Source organism: Suillus bovinus, assembly GCF_016758785.1.
Source record: "Suillus bovinus strain UH-Sbo-P2 chromosome Unknown EDB93scaffold_170, whole genome shotgun sequence".
Taxonomy (NCBI): Eukaryota; Fungi; Basidiomycota; class Agaricomycetes; order Boletales; family Suillaceae; genus Suillus; species Suillus bovinus.
The window spans coordinates 1-21,885 of NW_024542226.1; the positions used below are offsets into that span (position 1 = coordinate 1).

Below are 21,885 nucleotides of genomic sequence, written 5' to 3' on the forward strand. Positions count from 1 at the left end.
CAACCACTCCGGTACGTAGCGTTGCCATCGACTTTCATGGCGCTGATCGATATAATTGCATCTAGCATTTGGGTCAAGGTGCCAATCAAGCCTTCGAAGACATTTACCATTTTGTGCGGCTCCTGGGGAAGCACAATCCATCTGCCGATCAGCTGTCGACAGAATTGTTGTTGCGAGTGTTCACTGATTACCAGGATCTTCGACTACTGCATACATCAGAACTTGTAAGGGGAGCTAGACGACAAGGAGAAATTCGAGTGGTCGAAGGCGTCGACGCATGTAGGACTAGAGATGAAGCAATCCGGGCAGCATTTAATGATGACGGCAATGATATAGCAAGGAGGGCATCCGACGAGTTGTTTTCCGGTCCATTTACCGAGAATGAATTGTAGCCATTCTACGCAAATGCTATCTCTAGATCTTGTCACAGCCTGGAACACCACTGCCATATTTCAGAATCAAGTCTACAATGCATACCAAAATCAATATCAATCGAAACGGGTGGTTCTAATTGAACTTACCTCAGGCTATAAGGAGGTCCAGCTTTTGGTCTTCGTCAACAACTCACTATTCACTGCAAAATTATCATCAGATTAGTATTCTCTCCTCTCGCCACCGGTAACCAGGGCCAGTATTGTCGCAGGCTCGTTCATTCACCATGCAGCATTCCAGAAACAGCCTCGCTTGCATCCCGCTTAGCGAGCTCGCATCTACAGTCGTTGACCGTATTCCTCTCCTCCTTGAGCAACTCCAAAACCTGGAGGCGGAAGAAGCTTCCCTAGACACCAAGATCCTGTTTCTACAAGACTTGCGGCACCCCAGATCCATGAGCATCTCTATGGACCCGACAAAAGCGCAGCTTGGTACGAGCGTCGCCGAAAATACGCTGAAAAATAGACATATAATGTCAGACGGTATGCATCATCCCAAACGTAGCTCAAGTTCAAGCTGAACGCTGGACGACAAAAATTTGTAGAGACCCCAAACTTGAGAAGGGACTCGAATATGTCAGGGACGGATTCCCCTTCACATTTCTCCACAACAGGCAGAGGGTGATAGTATGGACACTTAGAGATAATTCCGATACAGTCTCCAAGAGCGGAAGATATGACAAACTTGTATACCAGACGATTGTCGCTCTCACTGTAGTAATTCAAGCTCAAGTTCCACGGATGCGGTAGTGACGGCAAAACCGAGACAAGTGTGATTATGTAATGGGATAATCTCTATCCTTTGCCAATGAGCATACGAGCACCACGGAAAGGCGAAAACTATGAGCTCAGCGTGGATCTCAATAGCGAGTACCGCGATAAACGAAAAGATGCGATCAAGCGTGTCATAGCATCTATGACCGTTGGCAAAGGTGCTGCACTTTCTCGCTCGATCTGCTCAACGTGCTTAACACATCCCTACAGACGTCAGCGGCCTGTTCCCCGATGTTCTCAAGAATATGCAGACCGATGATCTCGAACAGAAGAAGCTCGTGTATCTGTATCTCATGAATTATGCAAAGACACAGCCAGAACTCGTCATATTGGCCGTGAACACCTTCGTCAAGGACTCCGAGGATCCTAACCCTCTCGTACGCGCACTGGCGATTCGAACTATGGGGTGTCTGCGTGCAGAGAAGATTATAGACTATCTCTGCGACCCTCTTCAACGCGCCTTACGAGATGACAACCCTTATGTTCGAAAGACGGCTGCGCTCTGCGTTGCGAAGCTGTATGATCTCAAGCCCGAGCTGGTCATCGAGAACGGTTTCTTGGATCAGCTTCGTGATATGATCTCAGATAGCAACCCTATGGTAATCTTATATCTTTCTATCTCACTGAGTAGGCCTCATATTTGCATTTAGGTCGTAGCAAATACAGTTGCAGCGCTTACAGACATCCACAACTCAGCAATCTCCAACCAACCATCTGACTCTACTTCCGACCCCGCCGTATTCTCCATCACCTCCGCTATCTTGAACAAGTTACTCATCGCCCTCAACGAGTGTTCAGAATGGGGTCGAGTTGCAATTCTGAATGCTCTGGCACGGTATGACGCATCAGACGACAAAGAGAGTGAGCACATTTGCGAGCGCGTCGTACCTCAATTCCAGCATGTAAATGGTAGTGTTGTTCTTGCCGCAGTGAAGGTACACAGTGTCGCTCATCCGGCCCTTGCCATGACTTGACCTTTACATCTCAAGGTCATCATGATCCATATACGCAATGTTCGACGAGACGATCTCGTTAAGCAGTTGATCCGCAAAATGGCCCCACCACTGGTCACCCTGCTATCGTCCCCGCCAGAAGTACAATGGGTCGCGCTGCGCAATATTAACCTTCTCCTTCAAAAACGATCCGATCTCCTTTCGAACGAAATGAGGGTATTCTTCTGTAAATACAACGACCCGTTATACGTCAAGATCGAGAAGCTTGATATCATGGTTCGATTGGCGAATGATACCAACGTGGATGCATTGTTGAGCGAGCTGAAAGAGTGAGTCACGCCGATTTCTGTGGTTTACATCGCTGACTGTGTTGGTCAGATATTCGTCAGAGGTTGATGTTGATTTCGTCCGGAAGAGCATCAAAGCCATCGGCCAAACAGCGATCTTAATTGAGAGCGCAGCGGAACGTTGTGTGAACGTGTTGTTAGAGCTCATCAATACTCGCGTCAGCTATGTGGTCCAAGAAGCCGTGGTTGTCATGAAGGTACGTAGTGATATCTAGCTTCTTGTCACCTTCGTAATGATATCCCTCTTAGGATATCTTCAGGAAGTACCCCTCTACATACGAAGGTGTAATCCCTACACTCTGCGCTAATTTGGAAGAGCTGGATGAGCCAGAAGCGAAAGCATCCTTGATTTGGATTATCGGCGAGTATGCCGACAAGATCGACAACGCGGATGAACTGTTGGGGATATTTGTGGACTCTTTCACCGAGGAATCGTACCAGGTATTCAAATTTCGCGTTACCTTATTATTGTGCTATGAGTCCTGATCTTCCGCAACAGGTTCAGCTTCAAACGTTGACTGCAGTGGTCAAGTTGTTCTTGAAGAAGCCTGACTCATCCCAAGGAGTTGTTCAGCGTGTGCTGAATACGGCAACGAAGGATTGCGATTCACCAGATGTGCGGGACCGCGCTTACATATATTGGAGACTCTTGTCAACAGACCCTGGCGCAGCGAAGGTGTGAACAATTTCCGAGCCTTGGTCGATGGTGCTAATCAACTTAAAAAGGCTGTTGTCCTGGCTCATCGGCCACCGATTTCTATCCCAAGAACAACTGTTTCGCCAGCGTTGCTTGAAGAACTCCTCGGCGAAATATCATCGTTAGCAAGTGTTTACCACAAACCTGCTCAAACCTTTGTTGGTCATGGACGGGTTGGTGCTGACTCAGTGCAACGCAAAGGATCAGAGTGAGTGCCCGCTAGCCAGTTTTGTTTGTTTCTACAGAGTTGACGACTCATCGTGTAACTACAGAATCTCAGATGCTCAGAAGGCCCTCCAGACGGTTGTTGCTGGTCAACAAGCGGAGAATCTTCTCGACTTCGGTGATGATTCCGCGCAGGATGGGCAACCTTCTGGACTCGCTGCCACTCAAATACTTCCTTCGACACCTGCTGCGGCAAATTTCCTATCAGGCACTTCCACGAATCCACTAGACGACCTCGTGTCGATCTTCGGTGGTATGGAAACTATGGATACGGGTGCAGGATCACCGTCAACGGCGCTATCGCCGACGATGACATCCCTGTCCTCACCTTTTGAGGGATTTGGAGGGTCGCCAGCGGTACCCTCCCAGCCGGCTCAGAATGCGCAGCCCCAGGAGGACTTGTTAGGGCTGTTCTAACGTACTTGACATCTCCATGCACATGTACGTGTTTCTTCAGTGCCGTTACTACCGGCCTTGTACGTATGGTACACATACATGTCTGGTTGATATGTTCTGTTTTTGAGGAACGGATGGGCTAGTCATACTTGTCACAATGTGTTCGTCACTTCGTGGCATACAATGTTTGGCGTTTATTGCTGTCATGCATGGAGTCTAAAACTGCGCTTTCGGCTTCTGAGCTGGAAGTTTTCTCACTATCAGTTTTGAAATCACGCCAATCCAGACGGGCATTAATGTCAAGCTTCGACGAACGATTCCTGTCAAAATGGTCGATACTATGTTGATCATGATCTTAGGTTATGTACTACATGATATACAACCGTGTCGCCTGAAGTTCCGCCGCGAGTATGTCATTTCGCACGTGGTGGGTCAAGGAACTGAAAGGAAAGCGACCATTACGGAGACGTAATGCGCATTGTATATGGTCCAACTTGAATCGATGGATTGATGTGACTGCCCTACAACAAGTTGTCCTACTCGCGCGTATTCGTTCCGGCAGGGATGATCTGGACTTGGTGGTATATTCCTCGGGAGGTATTTCATTTGGTATCGTGATGATAACCAAGCTAATATTACGTTTAAGCCCCATGGAAATACGCATCCTTCAGACTCGCGACTTGACGAGAAATCATCCATGGTCTGAATGCTCACAACACTGGACTATCTCTTTTAGACACGGCTCTTACACATATGTTGTAGGCACCTTTGATGTGCGCCCCCGATAAACTCTTTGAAGGTCTTCGTATTCATTCATCATCAAATACTAATTCAATGCCTTCATCCTTTGCGGCCGCTACCGCGGCTTCTTGTCTCTCCTTGAAGTGTATTTTCAATGAATTAAGAATGTCACGTTGTCCTAGCAAACGACATCAGAAAATCCCGCAACGACTTTCCCGATGGCCCACCTTCTAGGTAATGTTTGAGCATCAGTCTCACCGCTGGGCGTATGGCAGCGGCGTTCTCATCCAGGAGATCGGGAAGTACATCGTACTTCTTCTGAACCATTTCCAACAACAACTGTGCTGCTTCTAAATCGTCTTCATACCCTATCTCCTCTGGGGTTTCAGCCACCAATTGCCTCACTTCATTCCAAAGTCCTTCCGCACCGCTTGCGAGACGGCCGATCGCCCACTTGTGAGGGGACCCACCTAGCTGTAGCGTAATTTTATCATCCGGATTTTGTGGGAGCGAGAAGCCATATCCGAGAATCAGCTCATCGTTCGCTTTGAGCCCATAGTTGTTGAAGACTTCTTCACCAACAGGCGTCGTGGTATGTGAAATGATGGAAATAGTGGCCGACCCATCTCTTTCCTCCGTACTTCCTTCCGGATATGATGTGCACCAAGAAACAGGCTGTCCACGAGAATGGTTGAGGATATCCACGCCCGGAAGCATGAATGGATAAGTCGAGGGGGTGGTCTGTAGCGTAGGAGATCGAGATAGAAGCGTGGATGGAAATGCGCGGGTTGAAAGATAGGTTGATGCTCTTAGATATTTGTCCCTGATCTGGTTTGAGGGGCGTATGCGAAGAAGAAAAAACACGGGAGACGCATACCAGGTGTATCTTTCAGCCCAATCCGGATCAATTGCGTGGATAAAGGTTTGACATTTATTCCACTCAGCATTCCAGCTTTCCTGACGATCACGGGTAGCGCCGTAGATATTAGTTCCTCGGAAAGCCTCGAGTTCGGATGGTGTAAATTGAAGGGGCGTCAGCAGTGTGTCCGCAGGTGGGAGGCTTTTCAAGTAAGGAAGGTGTCGAAGAACATCAGGAGTTTGGCTGTCATGTATGATACTCATATACGCACAGAGACAGTCAAAATCAGTTGAACGCACCTTTCGGGGAAGATCCAGTGTAAGCATATGTAAGTACAAATAAGCTGCCTTTCCGACCACGACCGCAGGCCAAGGAGAGTCGGTTCGCCAAATAGCGCTGTAAGAGCATGCAGAGAACACTCCACGTCGATGGCCAGCGAAAATGGGCAAGATACGATCGTAGTGTCAGCATCGATAGTGTCTTGCGCGATGGCAGAGAGTCCAAATTTGCCTGACGGTAAAAGTAAACGGCGGAAAGGATATAAAATGTCTACGTGTTAGATCGAGCACCTTGAGACAAAGATACGGACGGGTGAATAAAACCACCATAGGTGGTGAACCATTGTCTGAGCTCGGCAGTGCTGCTCACAGTGGGCTCCATGGTTGATTTGAATGATCTGATAAACTTATGTAATCAACGATGAGCGAGCGGTTGCCGGCGGCCCGAAGTACTTCAATCTCATCATCTTCGGACTTGCTTGGCCTTACTGCCATTCTGGCCGCTGTGCATAGCACACTACTGCCACACCATTAGTCAAGGTTATCGTCACCACCACCACTCACTAGCGCTCAAGTTCATTACATGGAAAATCGATTTGTTGTTGGTATGCAGGCAAGAGCATATACCATGGCGAGCTTATCTACAGTCAATAGACCGGTACCAAGGGTTTTGTAGCTGGAGGTGCGAAGGGTAAAGACGTTGCCGAGATGGTCAAGGAGTCTCTCGAAAAGTGGCCTGCTACTGCTTGCTGTTTCGTTAAATGACTGGCTAGCCAGCAGATAGGTAACATAACTCATACTCCCCCTCAATAGTGTGGATATTGAGGATGCACGAGGACACCTCGCAACGAACGGCCGTCTTGTCTTCCCTGATGATTGAAAATAAACTAACCGATATGACACTTGGGCGTCAACTGCACAGCCCATGGTGTATAAGCTGTGAAGGGAACACAAGGATGAGGCATATTAGTAAGACGTATCAGGAGGCAGTGAATTCAACTCTGAGTTGACAGAAACGTTCATTGTGCCCCGCTATCCACCTGTCATTCAAGTTGTCTTAGTAAGTAATGATTTTGGAATTTCATCAATGAAAAGCTGAAATGACGCTACACTCGGTACTAGGAATTCTCAAACTAGAGCATGTCTTCACCCACTAAAACAAAAGAGACGTTAGTGATAACACCCTGCCAAAAATTTGAAGGACACACCGAATGGGTCTCGGATGTCATACACCTATCAGGTGGACAGCGGATCATTACTTGTTCATTGGATGGCTCGCTCCGAGTGTGGAACTTGGAAAGTGGAAAACAGTTAGGAGCAGACTGGCGGCACGGAGACAGTGAAGTATGGACCATAGCGCTGTCTCCCGACGGAAAGAAAATAGTTGGTGGGGTGTTAGCATTATCCTCGATGACATGGATGACACGAGAACGAACTAATGAGCTTCCCGCCCTGTTCACACCAGAGGGCTTCCGAACAGGACAGGGCGAATATGCGCTCACAAGCATCCTCTGCGCGAGTGTGCATGAGCAGGTCAAGGTTGATGGACTTGAGTAAGGAATCATCCATGGCGACGCTCGTCATGGCAACCAATTATATTCAATCTGATGCAACTCGAAACTTGCGCTATCATGGGCTTTGCTACCGAGGTCAGCTTGTCGTAACGCCAGAACACTGCAAAAATCACGATTGAGTGGTGCAGCGTAATGTAAGTCGCGTGTTCTCACTCACCACCGTCGTCATTTTCGAAACTCTTTGTGAGAGTCTCGACTATTGACAACCATAGAGGCGGATTTTGAATTGACCCTACGGCCCACCTCGCTGATGAACCTGATCATTCATCCATAATCCTCAACAATTGCTTCTGTCGCTCTGTAGGAGTGCGGTTAGTTCGACGAAAATGACAGGCATTGCTCCAGATTATTCACCACATCTAACACGGATCGAGGCAGTGCATTCACCGTCAATTACCCATGGTGACTTGAGTGGCGTGCATACACAATTATGAGTTGTGTAAAAGCACAACTGAAGCTTGTTTAGAATAATGTTCTCGTTGATAAAGATGGAAAAGCAAGTCTCGCCGATTTTGGTCTTTCTGCTCTCGTTCCTGAGAGAAGAAGTCAAGCATTAGTGCCAACCTATTGCGGAGGAACTGCACCCTACATGGCCCCAGAATGCTTGGCGCTCGACGATGAAGGCAATGAGTCGGCGCCGGTATTCTCTCCGAAAAGTGATGTATACTCTTTCATAGGGATCATGCTACTGGCACGTAACCTGGATTATCAATATTGAATCAGCTCACATCTCTGCAGGTATTGAAGGGCAAGGTCCCATACCACTACATCCGCAATCATAATTAACAACATATCACGCGGAACAAGCCCCAGAAGGCCGCCCGGGTCTGTTGTCGAGGACAGCGACTGGAATTTCATCCAGAGTTGTTGGTTTAAAGATATGGAACGTCAGCCCTCTGACGAAGACATTCTAGAATTTGTGGAAGAAAGGGCTGCCTGGACACGATGTCTGGAATCAAGTGACGATCGATTCTACCACTTATCAACTAAATAAACCTCCAAGATTGGTATTGTGTTTGTTCTGTACAGAGTGAAGCAAAATCATAGTCAACGAAAGCTACTAAACATTACAGCGAAGTTTCTCTTGAGGTATGGCACTGACTGTCTTTTCACAAGCGGCCAAGACCATATTTCGGCACATCACATCGATGGCACACCTCCTTCCAACTTGCGCAACACCGTCACAGTCCATGGAGATGCACATCTTCATGATTCTTGCAGCACCATCAAAAAGAGCACCGTTGAGCATAGATACAAGCCCGTCTTTCGGTCCGCCTGTGCTAACGCAAGAGTTGAGTATGTGGCATAGATACCATGTCGCATCTTTCCGCACTAGGGACTCGAGCCTATCCTTTCTATCGAGCACAGTTCTCCGTTTGTGTAGATTCGACGCCTGCGATGATTCCGGGCCACAAGACGCTTCCTCTGAAGTTGCATTGCTGCCAATAGTCCCGTCGGTAGTTGTTGTAGAGAGCAAAGACTCTAGCGCCCGAATCGACTCCAGTGCTATGCGCTCCCTGATGCCATCTGTATACCCAGAGTGGCGGGGTGATATCGAGTCTAACGTATTCAGCGCCTCGCCGAGAAGAGTCAAAAGGTCCATACGAGGGTCGGGAACGAGTGTTTGGCTGGGAGGTTTCGATACCTTTTCGCTTCCCTTGCGGCCTTTCGAAGATTTTTTAACCAAGCTTGCGTCTAGATGGTGCATAATGTATGCCCGGGATACGGGAGTGAAACTGCATACAATAGGAACAAACAAGGTGTCGACGAGGCGGGATACAGCGGTGCTGCTGGAATTGCTGATGTCTTGGTGGAAGAGGGCTGGAAGAGCGACACGCAAGAGATGGACCAGGAGTGGGGAGGCCATTGCAATTCTCGTCTCGTTGAGTTCCATTGGCACAGAAGATGTCAAAATATTTTGGAGGTCTAGGAATTTACCGATGGCGTTAATTGTACGAGTGATCGCAGCTAGCAGGCCCGAGTTGCCTAGTGGTCCGTCACCTGTCTGCGAACTTACTGAGTTGAGAACACTTTGGAGGGAGGTGAACGCTCCGGTGAGGGATGATGATAATTGGCCTGTCGCATTGAGACGTTCTTCCACTAGTCATGAGTCAAGGAAAACGAGGCGAATATATGAGATTCGTACCTCCCCGTTTTGCAGGCCAGTCATTGTCCCGAAGTTGAAGTTCCTGAGTTTTGCCCACCTTCTTCGTTTTTTTCTTTGAGGGAACAACGTCCGAGTCGTCTGGCAAGTCCTTAGTCGCGTTTTGCCGCAGATGCACGAGTTCTAAAAGATGATAGTAAGGTTTAGAAGGAACAATATTCGAAGACTCGAACGCACCTGCTTCATCCTCTTCCCGCTTTTGTTTCAAGGACTCAAGTTCTCTTTCTAGTGAGAGCGCATGATTCCTCCATGCATGCCCATCAGACGTTTTCTGGCTATCGTCGGAAAAAGAAAAATGCGACTGAAGATCGAGGAGATAGCCTGCTTAACCATGTCATAAAAGTCTGTGAACGAGTCTCAAAGCAACCAACTTGGAATGGACTGGTCCTTCGGCTTGTGTTTCAAGACGGTGATGGCCTGAGGAGGAAACAAGTAATGAGCTACTTGAACACTGACTTTGAGATGCTGACTGTACGATGGCAAGGCGGACTGAAATCTGGGGTAAGACCGACATGTCTGAATTCACTTGTATCAGAGATTCGAAGCTGATCACAAAATATTGCCTATTGGATCTAAGAGTTCCCACGATTACGGTGACTTAGGCTATGTCTCCTTTGTTGCGCAAGTTAACTCACACCTAGGGATCATCTTCAGTGAGGCCAATCCAATTGCTGTCGAGGAGATCTACTACGGACAGCTCACGTCCTCCAAAGCACGGTGTCACACAGCTGTCTCCTCGATGAATCATCTTGGTACACTGTCGTTTCTAGCATCTCCTTCACTGTATTTGTGTTACCTTTGAAGTACTGTTGCGAGAGACTCATGTTCTTATGATGACGCCACTCGACTTGCTGGTCGTATGAAACAGGCTGCTCACGAGCCTAGGCTTCAGGGGTGATGAAGTAGTGGAACAATTTACAAGTGTCGCGTTCTGTAAACGCACTAGGCTGTGTACATGCAATGTATCATGTGGCCATCAACTCGCCAGCCTAATAAAAATCGACAAGTAGAGTGCCAGTAGATTTATGAAGAAGGAATGTCAATACCATGAACCGTGCTTCAGATTGAAGCGCTCGGAGGGCACAATTTATCCGCGACTTCCTGCAAAAGCGCCCAAGCAGCTTCCTCCATATTCCAATTCCTGCGGTTTTCTCTGAACTTATTCTTCAGGGTGCTTTGAGCGTGTAAGGCTCCGAGAAGTTGCAGCAAGTGATCGATGAAAGGGGAAAAGCGCACAATAAGTCCCAATGCTGCGACTTGGCGGCAGACTGTCGCAAAAGTTACAAATCAGACATCAAAACATGGATGAAGGGGAACAAAGCATACCTATGCCACCATCGCTCTCGTTTCTGATAGCCGCAAGAACTACACATGCGATTGACGCTTCCCATTCTGCGTTCAGCAGGGTCATACATATTTCCATCTCCGAATGATCAGCTCCTTCTTCGTCGCCCTTGCATAAGTTCTCTGCTCGAAGCTCTTGCAGATGCGCAAAGATGTTAAAAGTCAAGCTCGAAGCACTTCTCCGAATTTCAGTATCTTGATGAACTAAAGTATGTTCCAGCAGGGTAGCGAGATTGTTTTGCGCTGACAGGAGAATCTTCCGTCCCAAGGCCCTGTTGTTAAATGCGTTGGAAAGCATACGAAGGAGTGTCAATAGATAGTTTCTTGAAGACCCTTCGCACGCCTTAGACAAAAGTAGCACAAGGGGGCTGTCGAGACCATTCCGATCGGCACACCAAGAGGAGACTTTTTTGTCGAGGAGCACTATTCGCCATAAATCCACCAGTGGAAATAGTTGGTCTTCTGGCATATTCCATGACATAGAGCTCGTGACGTCGTGCCAAAAATCGAAAAGAGGGTGTAGAGGCAAGCATTGCGAGGTGGTGAACGCCGCCGTGACGTACGGAATCACGGTCCCAAAAAGCATTCCCATGGTGTCAACTTTGGATAAGGAGGTATCGAGAGGCAGGAACCAAGTTGTAGCGGAATCAAGGAAACTCGTCAGTTTCTCTGATATAGCAGCGAGATTGGGGACCCGATTGAATAGAATGGGCTTAAGGCCCAGCTTTTCCAAAGCCGGAAGGGATAACGGTATGTGTGGATGAACTATGGCATGCATGGCGAATGATGTTAGCTAGAATGTGATATAGCAAGTTGAATTCAGCAAACCTGGGTGTAAAAACATTGAAAGCCGCATTCGTAGTTCTTGAACGTCGTAGCCTTGTATTTCAAATACCTGCGACATGAAATAAGTCATCAATTGGAATGAAACTTGGGAAAAGCCGAACCTTCATTCCTCCTACAAAAAACATAAATGTTGGGGTAGCACGGACATCAAACTTGATGCCAATTGCCGCTGCATCACGCAAAGCATTGAGATCCACTTGCACAAATGCGACAGGGCTACTAGTCGAGTTTTTGTCGTGCGCAAATTCTTCAAACAATAATTGTGCCTTGCGACTCAGGTGGCATATTTCTGTGGTGAACAACACAAGAACACCGCGGTTCTCTTGCAGAAGAAAATGGAAAGGTTCAAGAGATTCACAAGAATGGATACATTTCACGGTGGCTGTGAGGGTGGTGGTTAATGATGGTTGATGATGACGGTTTTTAAGACGCAGGAATGGTCGTGCAGCAGTTTGCAATTGGCGTAAACATCTAGGATGCATTGATGTACGCTGATTATTGGTGGGCCCGCCTTTTTGAAGATCGACACTGATGCTATATATTAATACGAGAGAGAATCAGAATAAAGATATCCTTACCGAACAAAAAGTGTCCTCAGAAAGGTAGAAGTCAACTTGCTGCGTTCTATAAACAATGCGAGCGTCTTAGCGGACTTCATAAGCAGGGTCTTTTCGTGGAGCGAAACTGCCTTTGACCTCACAGGCCGACTACTAGTAACTCTGGCAAGGATCCCCGAGGACCTCACTGGAAGTTCTTCAAGCATCGTCGTGAGAACGGTTTCTCGTGGTTTGTATGTTGCGAGGTATTTTATGAATAATCGGCAAGCACGGCAGCTGTCGTCTAAATTGATGGCCCTGTTGAAGTCGAAGGCAATAAGGTGTTCGACATTGACATCTTCGACCTCAACAAGAGCTTGACATCGTTCTATGGGACCAGAGAGCTCTCCGTAGTACATGTTCCTGATCGTAACCAGAAACCCTGCATCAGGGTTTGGCACTTTGTGGCTCAAGTACAGTCGCACGGGCGTCAACATGGTGAAACAATTTCCCTCGTAATGAGTGATTGAATGCACGCAGAGCGCATCCGCGTCCGTGGTCGCAGAAGGATAAAGAGCTTTCACCCTGTTAGCGTCGAGGCCCTGCGGGAAAAAGGCGATGATCTCGAGAAGCTTTCGAGCATCATCGCCAAGGGCGATCACAGACGGAGCATTCAAAGAGAGTTCGATTGTGGCACGGAGGCTGTGAGATGTTCCTTCGCCGTTCTCCAGTAGCGCTACTGGGTTTTTTTTCCATGCGGAGAGTAGTTCTGCCCCAGTCCATTCATGTTGAGCCGCCTGACGAGCAATGATATTGACTGATAACGGATGATTGTCGACACCGTCCAATAATTCTTCGATTATTGCCGTAGAAATGTGTTGCTGGCATACGCACTCGAAGGCCTTCCTCGCATACTTGTGTTCTAATGTTGAAACGTTCACAGCGGTAGAGTAAGGTGCAGTGTGTTTATTTCGGGTCGTCAACAAGAGGACCACAGAGGATGATGATGCGAGGTCGTGAATGATACGGGCCACGGAGCCTGCGTTTCGATTTGCAGTAAGAGCGTCTGCATGGTCGATGACCAGGAATGTATCTGCGCCTGTTAGAAATTCCGTCACTTCTTCCCACCGTTCACTGAGGCGCCAGTCCAACCCGGCGGCTCTGCAAATCCGCTCCTTGACTATTCCTGTAGATATCCGAGAGGCATCGAGTTCATCGAATGATACAAAGTAACGACGGCCTTGAAACCTCTCAGCTATGACTGAGTCGTGGATGGTAGCTTTTGCGAGGGAGGTCTTGCCGATACCTCCTGGGCCAAAAAGTGTGACATGATGCCGATTGAGAAGTAGTTCCATAACATGGGCAATGAGATGATCTCTACCAAAGAAAGGGGAAGGTAGACTCGGGAGGACGACGCGCCAGTCTTCATATGCGGTGGATATGCCCAGTCTATTCATCTGTCTGATCTGTTGATCTACTCTGCGCTGCGTTATTATGCTCAGGTGCGTCTTTAGAAAACGATCAGTTCAGCGGTAACTTGGAAGGAAATGATAGCTTACGTTAATTAGCAACACGCGCCTGTCCAATTCCTGCACCCAAGATGTTATTTTGTTTTTGTCGGACAGCGCGGAAAGGGCTCTCTGAGCGACGTTGCGCTTACTCGCAGACACAACTTCATTATAAATGCTTTGGACACAGCTACTCCGAGTCTGGTGTCACGCGATGCCTGATGTATCTGAATGAAGAACCCACCTTTCAAGATTGATAATGATATCATTGAGTTCACTGTTTGAGTCACTATCAGTCTGACCTTCCGTGGTCTTTACGACAACATCATAAATCATTTGGCAATGTTGCATCAATCCACGGAAATTGTCCTCATTCTGCAGGGTATTCTATCCAAAAATATCAGAACAACATCTGAAATGGTCCAAGAATGACTTACTCTTATGATAGCCAAAATGTTCGAAACTGTAGAAAGAATGCTTTGCACGATGACACTGGGCACGACAGCCTTCGCAGTATCAATCGCTGCTATCGTCCCACTTAGCAGTGCCGTGCATCGATCATTATCGCCGTTCTTGAAAGGTGTCTGTCGTTTAAACTTTGATTATGGATGCCGTTGATGTTATAGACGTCTCACCTTCATTTGGGGTCAAACTAGGTCGTTCTGCCAGTGGGAGCCTATAAGATACCAGCTGAGGACACAATTACTGTTAACGGTCATGATCTTATGTACATAGCACAATATCGCCACCAGTCAATAACAGCTGATAGGATAGGGTCTGTCTATAGGTCTGCGACAATCGGATCTTAGAGACACGAGGCAACCGTAGACTCGGTTGCGCATTCACACAGGATGAGATAGGAACCAGTGTGGCCTAAATTGTACCACCAGCACAACCGGCCCATAGTGGGGTGGATTGCTGCCTGAGAGTGTTATAGAGGGCTATGTGACAGAGTGCTACAGGGCGGCACTAGTAAGTAGTAGCAGATAAGTTTGCACCTGCTATGGTGCAGTTCACCTATGCGCCGCTACTTTGGGGCAACCGCCAAATCGAGGGCCAAAATTTCCAACTCTAATCCCGTTGCTAAAAATGGTAGGTGCGGCAGCGACCACAGCTTCGCTGAACAGTGTACGAAGCACTAGAGTGCCGTCTCTATAGGGAGCTTAATTGTACGAATTTTTTGCTCAATGAAAATTCTACAAGGAAACAAGCAAAAATAAGCAATTTTTCGAAATTTCCCATTTTGTTTCAAATTTTTCCGTCGGAAAAAATTTACCCATGCTCCATATCCCCTGTTCATCTCCCCGAAACCCTGTTCATATTACCTCATTGTGAACTGAACCCCATCGAGATGCTTTGGGGATATGCCAAGTACCGTCAGTTTTTCTCGGTTTACTGTCGTGATTTTGACTCATTGATATTCCCGCGTGGTACAGGCTATCGAAATGTCACTGATGGGAAATTCTCGACGGCAAAAACACTGGTTCCGCAATGTCTCGACATGTGTGATGTTTTGACTATTCGCCGTTTTTTCCGCAAAGCTTGGCGTTATATGGATGCCTACCGGTACGTTTATCGATGCTTTCGAGTGGTCATGTGGCAGCGCTGAAGTTTGAACAGGAAAGGACTCGATGCTCACCAAGCAGCCTTCGCAGTTAAGAAGTACCGTTCCCACCGTCGTGTTGGGCTCATGACAGAGATTTTGGCCTCACTGGATGCCGAAACTGCAAGCAGAGGGCTTCTGTAGATTGTATTTACCATCTGCTTGCTTGTATACCTGCTCAGTTACCCATAAATACCATTTCTTGCAACATGTTTCAAATTTCGTCGGAAATTTTTTCAACCCTTCGATTTTCAATATTCGAACGAGGTAGCCTTAATCTACAAGTCAAAAGAATGCATTTGCGCTACTCTACGGTACAAAGCAGTCAAATTTCGAGGACTAGATACATTTTGAGTTCGGGCTAATCCGAGAGGTCGGAAAAGTGCTTCGTACACTGTAGTGTACAAGGTGTCCGGATTGCGAGTCGCGACAGACAAGTGTAGTACTATGTACATGCTAAAGTTAATTATTTCAACCTTTGAACAATGGCTCGCAAGTACCACAAATTGGCAGCTGCTCGCGCGAGACTCGCCCGACAAATTCAAGTGAATCCTGCTACTGTGCGGGAGCCTGACAACGACAACGACAACGTGACGACGACGACAATAACTTCGATTGCGGGTTTTACTGGCGGTGTTCACTGCTCGTTGCCTGAGCCCGACAGTGACTCAGAATTTGAGATCGATTGGGACTCAGAATCAGATAGCGGAGAGAGTGTTGTTGAGCTGGCGGGTGAAGAGCTTGAAAGTAGTTTGGCACAGTTGAGAGACGAGGTTACCTCACTGGCAGAACCCACACCTTATCAGAAGGTGGCTGGACCCAAGACAGGCGAGAACTGGAAGAAAGCTGAGAGAAGCTGAGGATTAGGATATGATGGACACTCCAAGCGCACCCAGGAGCGCCGACTGCATGATGCTCGTGCTCGAGAGGATTTTCGTGAATATGCAAAGACAAGGTGAGCAGGACTCTTCAGTAAACAACCACATCAGATCAGAACACTTACTGGTGTGGCTGTTCAGTACCGATCCACAAATCAGCATGATGCGTGCATTTACACAAAAGGGTGCTGCACAAAAGCCAGTGATAGCACCAGTGCACAATCAGGCAGCGTGCCCCGCAGCCATGCAATATGTTCCAAGCTTGCTGGGCTTCCTTTCTGATTTCTCAAGTGATGAAGATGACGGGGATAGCAACACCAACATGGATCACAGTGACGATCATGATGGCACCAGTCGTGTTTCCTCGGCACTACCTCGGAAACGCCAAAAACTCGAGGTTCCATATCGTGAGCAGCGAAAACAAAAGCAAGCTGACCTGGAGCACGCGTACAAAGATATCACGAAGCATTTGAAGTCAAAAAAGACGGTGTTTGCTGGGGGTCCACGTGGTTTACAGGCACGTGGTGCATGTACTATCGAGGTTCACTTAATGCTTGTGGTCAAGAACAAGCATAGTTTCAAGGTGGCCTCCGAAATGGCTGCAGAGACCAACGGGTTTGCTGCAAAGTGGGGAGGACGCCAGGTTCGTGGGTGGACTCATGAGTGGATGCGAACAAGAATGCTTCCAGTTTCACAATGGGGACGGCATGCCAAGATTTCGTCACTCCTTGATGACCCTGCGATCGCATCCGAGCTCCGCACATTCATGCGCTCAAACAAATGGTCAATTGACCTCTCAGAAGCTGGCGAAATTCACCAATAACGAACTTCTCCATACCGAAGCAACGAAATATCTCGAGGGGCTTGTGCAGACTGAAATGCCCCAGGGGCTGAAGAGATACATCGAGCTTGAGCTCTTTCCTCGTATTCACATGAAGGTTGGGCATGGGGTATCATTGAGCACAGCCCGTCGCTGGCTCCGTCTTGAAGGATTTCGGTTCATGGCATACAAGAAAGGGCTGTATTTTGACGGCCACGATCGACCAGATGTTGTTGAATATCGACAAAATGTCTTTCTTCCTGCAATGATGGAACACGAGCGTCGTCTTGTTCGATATGTTGTTGGAGATGTCGAGAAGGAGTCTGATATCCCTCCTTCCAATTTTGTCGAAACACAGCTCGTCATTTGTGCACATGACGAGATGACCACTCAAGCAAACGATGGACAGTCAATGAGCTGGGTGCTGGATGGCAAGCACAAGCTGAGAAAGAAAGGAGTGGGTCGAGGATTGCATCAGAGTAGTATCATTTGCTCGACTGTTGGACATCTCGAGGAAGCAGCACACACCATTGAGTATGGCAAAAATTACGACAGATACTGGAATGGGGAAATGTTTGTTGCGCAGGTGGGTGTTGTTGTTCAGATATCATGCATGAAACTGAAAATAGGGGAAGCTCCGCAACAAAATAATTCCAGCATTCGAACGTGCTCACAGGACCTGGTTACCAGGCATTGTTCCTCATCGATAATTCTCAGGGACACTCAGCATATGCCGACGATGCGTTGCTGATCTCGCGCATGAATATAAATCCGGGGGGCAAGCAGGCACAGATGAAAGATGGTTGGTTCATTGATGCTGGTGGGCAAAAAGTTATTCAGCCCATGATGTTTCCCTCCGATCACCATGATCACCCAAACGAACCGAAGGGCATCAGGGCTGTTCTCCAGGAACTGTGGTCTTTTGCAGGGGAGACATCGAGGCAGGTGCCAATCAAAGTGTCCTGACGAGGCGACAAACTGCTGCCTCAAATGAATTCTCGAACTTCAACCAGATTTCGCCGAGCAGAAACCACTTGTGCAAGATGTCATTGAGGCTGCTGGTCACTTGTGCATCTTCTTGCCAAAATACCACTGCGAGCTCAATTTTATCGAGTTTTTTTGGGGGGCAGTAAAGAGGTATCTGCGTGAGAACTGCGATTACACCTTCGAAACGCTCAAGACCAACTTGCCGAAGGCTATGGCTTCCGTACGTCTCAGTACAATCCGTTTATGGGAACATCGGATGCACAGGTGGATGAGTGCTTACCGGTCGGGTCTGGAGATGAAAACAGCACAGTTGCAGGTCAAGGAGTTCAGTTCAAGGAAGTACAAATCTCATAGATGTGTACCGGAGACTCTTGCATGTCTTTTCGACTGATTTTACCGGTACCGTAGCCCTCACCGCCAATTTGGGTCTTGTCCAAAAATTTTTCTTGCTCAAATTTAACGCTATGCGAAATCGGTCTTGACAATATGTTTCTATCAGTAAGCTAAGCATTTTTGCAAGATGGAAAAATCCTAGGACTTTTTTTCACGACGCTGGAAATTTTGCACTAAAGTAGCGGCGCATAGGTGAACTGCACCATAGAATTAAGTTCAACTTGACATCCGTCGGACCGTCACGCGTCACGAACCCAATCAGTGGCGTCATCAGACGTCCAGCTCCAAAAGAGAGTAGCTCCAACTTGGGTTCAAGGTGGTATATAGCAGCGACAAACAGGTTCTTGTCGTCAGTAGATACAGGTACTAGGGGATTCCAAATATAGATGTCAATTTCATAAAAGCAACATGGTATAGTACAAGACAAATCAATGCGTTGAACACATTGTCCAAAATCACTACTAGGAGAACCTCTGCAACAAATGTTGCATGCAAAAATTCAGTATATGCGATGTCCAGTCGGTATATAGTAAGTTCATCAATCTTTCCATCCATCCGTGAAAGCCGTGATTCCTAGTTGCGGCGGAAGCGTGAGAGGAACCCACCCTTGACGCCGTTCAACTGGTATGAGTTATTAGTGGCACCTGCCATTCTGTCACGACGACGGCCAAAGCACACAGTGCATCCAGCCAAGAGAAGCAGAATCAGTGATACAAATGTGAGCCAAAAACCTGTCATAGTGTTGAGACTAGTAGTGAGCTCAGAAAAAGGGAAACCAACCAGGCCCAGTGATGGTCGTCTCGCTGATATTAAGCATACCCAATTCATTCTTGACATAGGCAAAGAGAGCGATATTGATGGCAAATGCGATAAGGGTAATTAGAGCCGCGAGGAACGATACTAGAGAAGCCACCAGGGTGACCGTGATGTGCTGGGAAATTGATAGAAGAAGTGCAACAAATGCAACACAGGCAGCTAAGGGAGAGGCGAAATCAGATTGCAACCGTTTTGTGTATAGAGTACGACTGACCAACGGGAAGAGTAGCGAGACCGCGTGTCCATGAAGGACCTATAGTAACTTGGGCATTCTGTGAATTCGTGACAGTGACCGAGTATCCGTGACCTGTCATTCGATAAGTATAGGATTGTAGCAATACGAGTAAATAGGTTCACCAGTGTTGAAACATGTGCGGCCCGAAGACAGGTCAACACAGTAACCCCTGAAGATATTTTAGATGTGATATCCCGTATAGCGGTATATATTTACCAAATACCGAGCTAGGTGTGAGGAAGCATGAGCTCGGGCTCTCAACTCAACTAAACTGCTACTCACTCTAAGTTGCGTGAATGATTCGTTACTATTACTTACGACCTGCCCACTAGAGTGCACACGAGTAATGTCCATCGCCTGAAAACTCGGGAGAGAAATTGAGACGATGAAAAGGAGGAACCAGGCAGAGAAGAGGAAGAAAACGGCTGGGATACAGTATGTTCTCGACATCTTCGCCAGTTTGATTGGTTGGTGTGCTACGAATGAGCGAGCGTCAGAGAGGAAAATTAAGTGGCGTTGTGTGGAGGTAGAAGCGAACGCTAAGGTTAACTTTTATGCCAATCCAAGACGGCCCCGTCAGGTGAGCGCGCCATGCAGCACTGCCACGGTGCCACATTTTTTATAACGTCATGATGACCCGCGGACGTTTTCTCCAGATCATCGATCATCGGCCGATTCGAAGACCGCATTGTGCTGACACACAATAAGCAGCGGTGATGGGGGGGACATGACCGCGTCTGTTCTCACCATGACTCGGAATCGGATAAATAGGTTGGTAGTTATCGATATCATCCATTCTTCCCTCTCACTTGTTTTTTTACCATCTACGTTTCAAACTACTGATTTTATTTCAGTTCAGACTGACCATCTGCATCGATGTACAGTGCACTGATATCAGGCTGCGTTCATAACCAACAAACATTCGCAGGCCTTATCATTCGATTCGCCTAGCAACACAATCATGGTCTCTCCGATTCTAGCCAGCAATGGTCAGCCGCACAGCCTGAGGGAGACAAGCACACATACCTCTCCGAACCATTTCAACGCACTCACAACTGCGTGCATCCTTTTCGAAGATATACAGACTCTCGAGCGACTTCGTGACGAGATACAACATCGTGTGGAAGCTAAAAGACAGAAGCTGCACTTTCTGGAGGCATCCACTCCGAATCGGAGGCTTCGAGATGCTTTATCGGAGTCCATCATCATACAGCAACAGATCCACGCCACTCCCACTTTCACATGTAGCAGTCATTCCCCGTCACCTCGCCTTCGTGGCTTATACGACGTTCATGGTCCCGGATGTGCCAACCAGGACTCTCTACAGACTCCAGCTGACTTCTCCTCGCTGAGTCTCGTCGATCTTTCAATCTACGGCGACGATCATGAAATCGTTTTCGAAGACGACGACGAAGCTTTGTTGTGTCCGTCTGCCAACGAAGCTGTCGGGGATTATGTGGGAAGCGGAGATGGCTTTAAAGAATACTGTGACCAGCTCGACGGCCTCACCTCACCTTTCCACCTGGTTCATTCCTCGTCTGGGATCATCTTCAAAGCCCAAGGTTGTCCACTAGTCCCGATTCCACTAACAAGATACTGATTATGTTTGCTAGAACCTGATCGGGATTCCCCACCGATAAGGCAAAAATCGCACAGGTACCGATCCATCGCTCATGGCAAGAAGTCCTTATCAGATGTGAAGGGCAAAGGGGTCGTTCGCCGCGGATCTTCTAAACGCAGCAACATCGGCCAATCCAGGGCAAAGAGGGCTTTGCGCAAGATTTTACACCATAAGAAACTAGGCGTGGGCGCCATCAAATTTCATGCGTAGGTGCTCAGTCATGACTCGTATGTTTCTTCATTTCCCCCGGTGCTTGTTTGCATCCATATGTTATCATGATGTTCAATTTTCGACGAAACAGTATGATCTAACGCTGCAGTCGTTTAGAACTTAATTTTTCTCTCGCTCACCGCTCCTAGTCTTAGCCACATTGATCGTTTTTCAACTTTTACTTGGGAAATTGCTTGAGCTCATTCTGCCCGGGTCAGTTGTAGAAACCACTGACACGGGTAGAATGTTCTCTCGTTCACCGCTCCGAAAAATCGCTCGAGTTCATTCTACCTGGGTCAGTTGTAGAAACCACAGACACGGGTAAAATGAGTCCGAGCACCCTTTGAGCCTGGTGACTTCCGTGGCACAGCACGAGACCCTGATCTGGGTCGCTTCCTACCTTAATCAGCAGTTGTAGCATGCCTCTCGTCATCTTCAATGGATTATGTTCATTGGAGCTTTGTTTACATGTATTTGCGTGTATATGTCTGTGATTTTGAAGTCTAAGTTGACGTGATTTTCCTCGCCGTTTTGCCTTTTGCAGTCGATCCCTGCGCTCAGCAGGCCAACCGTTCTGATTCTGACGGGGTTCGACACTTGCAGAGGCAGAATGTCGGTGCAAAACGGCATGTCGCGAATTCAAATTATC

The 21,885-nt window shown here is 47.7% G+C and overlaps 10 protein-coding genes across 10 annotated transcripts; 5 read left to right on the top strand and 5 right to left on the bottom strand.

Moving 5' to 3' along the window:
• Window positions 1-65: 65 nt before the first annotated feature.
• Window positions 66-392, top strand: EDB93DRAFT_1109500 (uncharacterized protein; the record flags this gene model as incomplete). The annotated part of the gene is made up of 1 exon (XM_041447980.1): window positions 66-392. A coding segment is annotated over one exon (327 nt), but the record flags the coding sequence as incomplete, so codon positions are not given.
• Window positions 393-1,218: 826 nt separating this feature from the next.
• On the top strand, window positions 1,219-4,039 carry EDB93DRAFT_245719 (adaptin N terminal region-domain-containing protein). The gene is made up of 9 exons (XM_041455832.1): window positions 1,219-1,363; window positions 1,416-1,804; window positions 1,856-2,140; window positions 2,195-2,487; window positions 2,537-2,702; window positions 2,755-2,946; window positions 3,005-3,181; window positions 3,232-3,410; window positions 3,475-4,039. The coding sequence occupies exons 1-9, from the start codon at window positions 1,240-1,242 to the stop codon at window positions 3,842-3,844; spliced, it is 2,175 nt and encodes a 724-aa protein (XP_041300846.1). The 5' UTR covers window positions 1,219-1,239; the 3' UTR covers window positions 3,845-4,039.
• A 215-nt stretch (window positions 4,040-4,254) lies between these two features.
• On the bottom strand, window positions 4,255-6,459 carry EDB93DRAFT_245824 (uncharacterized protein). Its single transcript, XM_041455833.1, has 7 exons — window positions 6,270-6,459; window positions 5,993-6,218; window positions 5,723-5,933; window positions 5,442-5,666; window positions 4,792-5,387; window positions 4,590-4,742; window positions 4,255-4,546 (listed from the first exon to the last, which is right to left on the bottom strand). The coding sequence occupies exons 2-6, from the start codon at window positions 6,081-6,083 to the stop codon at window positions 4,633-4,635; spliced, it is 1,233 nt and encodes a 410-aa protein (XP_041300847.1). The 5' UTR covers window positions 6,084-6,218; window positions 6,270-6,459; the 3' UTR covers window positions 4,255-4,546; window positions 4,590-4,632.
• Window positions 6,460-7,744: 1,285 nt separating this feature from the next.
• On the top strand, window positions 7,745-7,993 carry EDB93DRAFT_1096852 (uncharacterized protein; the record flags this gene model as incomplete). Its single annotated transcript, XM_041446826.1, has 1 exon — window positions 7,745-7,993. A coding segment is annotated over one exon (249 nt), but the record flags the coding sequence as incomplete, so codon positions are not given.
• EDB93DRAFT_1332763 (uncharacterized protein) lies at window positions 7,861-9,953 on the bottom strand (the record flags this gene model as incomplete). The annotated part of the gene is made up of 6 exons (XM_041455263.1): window positions 7,861-7,975; window positions 8,038-9,369; window positions 9,422-9,562; window positions 9,617-9,760; window positions 9,811-9,856; window positions 9,915-9,953. The coding sequence occupies 5 exons, from the start codon at window positions 9,951-9,953 to the stop codon at window positions 8,336-8,338; spliced, it is 1,404 nt and encodes a 467-aa protein (XP_041300849.1). The 3' UTR covers window positions 7,861-7,975; window positions 8,038-8,335.
• A 545-nt stretch (window positions 9,954-10,498) lies between these two features.
• Window positions 10,499-12,111, bottom strand: EDB93DRAFT_1096856 (uncharacterized protein; the record flags this gene model as incomplete). Its single annotated transcript, XM_041446827.1, has 4 exons — window positions 10,499-10,695; window positions 10,757-11,548; window positions 11,612-11,678; window positions 11,731-12,111. The coding sequence occupies 4 exons, from the start codon at window positions 12,109-12,111 to the stop codon at window positions 10,499-10,501; spliced, it is 1,437 nt and encodes a 478-aa protein (XP_041300850.1).
• EDB93DRAFT_245960 (P-loop containing nucleoside triphosphate hydrolase protein) lies at window positions 12,083-14,500 on the bottom strand. The gene is made up of 6 exons (XM_041455834.1): window positions 14,309-14,500; window positions 14,111-14,257; window positions 13,918-14,060; window positions 13,725-13,863; window positions 12,208-13,673; window positions 12,083-12,140 (listed from the first exon to the last, which is right to left on the bottom strand). The coding sequence occupies exons 1-6, from the start codon at window positions 14,312-14,314 to the stop codon at window positions 12,125-12,127; spliced, it is 1,917 nt and encodes a 638-aa protein (XP_041300851.1). The 5' UTR covers window positions 14,315-14,500; the 3' UTR covers window positions 12,083-12,124.
• Window positions 14,501-16,398: 1,898 nt separating this feature from the next.
• EDB93DRAFT_1272748 (uncharacterized protein) lies at window positions 16,399-18,371 on the top strand (the record flags this gene model as incomplete). Its single annotated transcript, XM_041454355.1, has 5 exons — window positions 16,399-16,842; window positions 16,955-17,123; window positions 17,370-17,560; window positions 17,632-17,874; window positions 18,089-18,371. The coding sequence occupies 5 exons, from the start codon at window positions 16,399-16,401 to the stop codon at window positions 18,350-18,352; spliced, it is 1,311 nt and encodes a 436-aa protein (XP_041300852.1). The 3' UTR covers window positions 18,353-18,371.
• Window positions 18,372-18,641: 270 nt separating this feature from the next.
• EDB93DRAFT_1187603 (pali-domain-containing protein) lies at window positions 18,642-19,993 on the bottom strand. Its single transcript, XM_041450845.1, has 6 exons — window positions 19,688-19,993; window positions 19,622-19,632; window positions 19,528-19,574; window positions 19,385-19,477; window positions 19,135-19,329; window positions 18,642-19,085 (listed from the first exon to the last, which is right to left on the bottom strand). Exons 1-6 carry the CDS (start codon window positions 19,853-19,855, stop codon window positions 18,928-18,930), a joined length of 672 nt encoding a protein of 223 aa, XP_041300853.1. The 5' UTR covers window positions 19,856-19,993; the 3' UTR covers window positions 18,642-18,927.
• Window positions 19,994-20,086: 93 nt separating this feature from the next.
• EDB93DRAFT_246103 (uncharacterized protein) lies at window positions 20,087-21,249 on the top strand. Its single transcript, XM_041455835.1, has one exon. It carries the CDS (start codon window positions 20,367-20,369, stop codon window positions 21,003-21,005), a length of 639 nt encoding a protein of 212 aa, XP_041300854.1. The 5' UTR covers window positions 20,087-20,366; the 3' UTR covers window positions 21,006-21,249.
• The last annotated feature ends 636 nt before the right edge of the window (window positions 21,250-21,885 follow it).

Coding starts and splice junctions, on each gene's coding strand:
- EDB93DRAFT_246103 (XM_041455835.1), top strand. CDS start 20,367: ATGGTCTCTCCGATTCTAGCCAGCAATGGTCAGCCGCACAGCCTGAGG.
- EDB93DRAFT_245719 (XM_041455832.1), top strand. CDS start 1,240: ATGAGCATACGAGCACCACGGAAAGGCGAAAACTATGAGCTCAGCGTG. Junction 2,488..2,536: donor TTGTTGAGCGAGCTGAAAGA/GTGAGTCACGCC, acceptor TGTGTTGGTCAG/ATATTCGTCAGAGGTTGATG. Junction 3,182..3,231: donor CAGACCCTGGCGCAGCGAAG/GTGTGAACAATT, acceptor CAACTTAAAAAG/GCTGTTGTCCTGGCTCATCG.
- EDB93DRAFT_245960 (XM_041455834.1), bottom strand. Junction 13,864..13,917: donor ATCATTATCAATCTTGAAAG/GTGGGTTCTTCA, acceptor GACTCGGAGTAG/CTGTGTCCAAAGCATTTATA. Junction 13,674..13,724: donor GGCGCGTGTTGCTAATTAAC/GTAAGCTATCAT, acceptor CGTTTTCTAAAG/ACGCACCTGAGCATAATAAC.
- EDB93DRAFT_1187603 (XM_041450845.1), bottom strand. CDS start 19,855: ATGTCGAGAACATACTGTATCCCAGCCGTTTTCTTCCTCTTCTCTGCC. Junction 19,478..19,527: donor CCGCACATGTTTCAACACTG/GTGAACCTATTT, acceptor ATCGAATGACAG/GTCACGGATACTCGGTCACT. Junction 19,086..19,134: donor GACGACCATCACTGGGCCTG/GTTGGTTTCCCT, acceptor ACACTATGACAG/GTTTTTGGCTCACATTTGTA.
- EDB93DRAFT_245824 (XM_041455833.1), bottom strand. CDS start 6,083: ATGGAGCCCACTGTGAGCAGCACTGCCGAGCTCAGACAATGGTTCACC. Junction 5,934..5,992: donor GTCCGTATCTTTGTCTCAAG/GTGCTCGATCTA, acceptor TTTTACCGTCAG/GCAAATTTGGACTCTCTGCC. Junction 5,667..5,722: donor CACTGGATCTTCCCCGAAAG/GTGCGTTCAACT, acceptor CATACATGACAG/CCAAACTCCTGATGTTCTTC.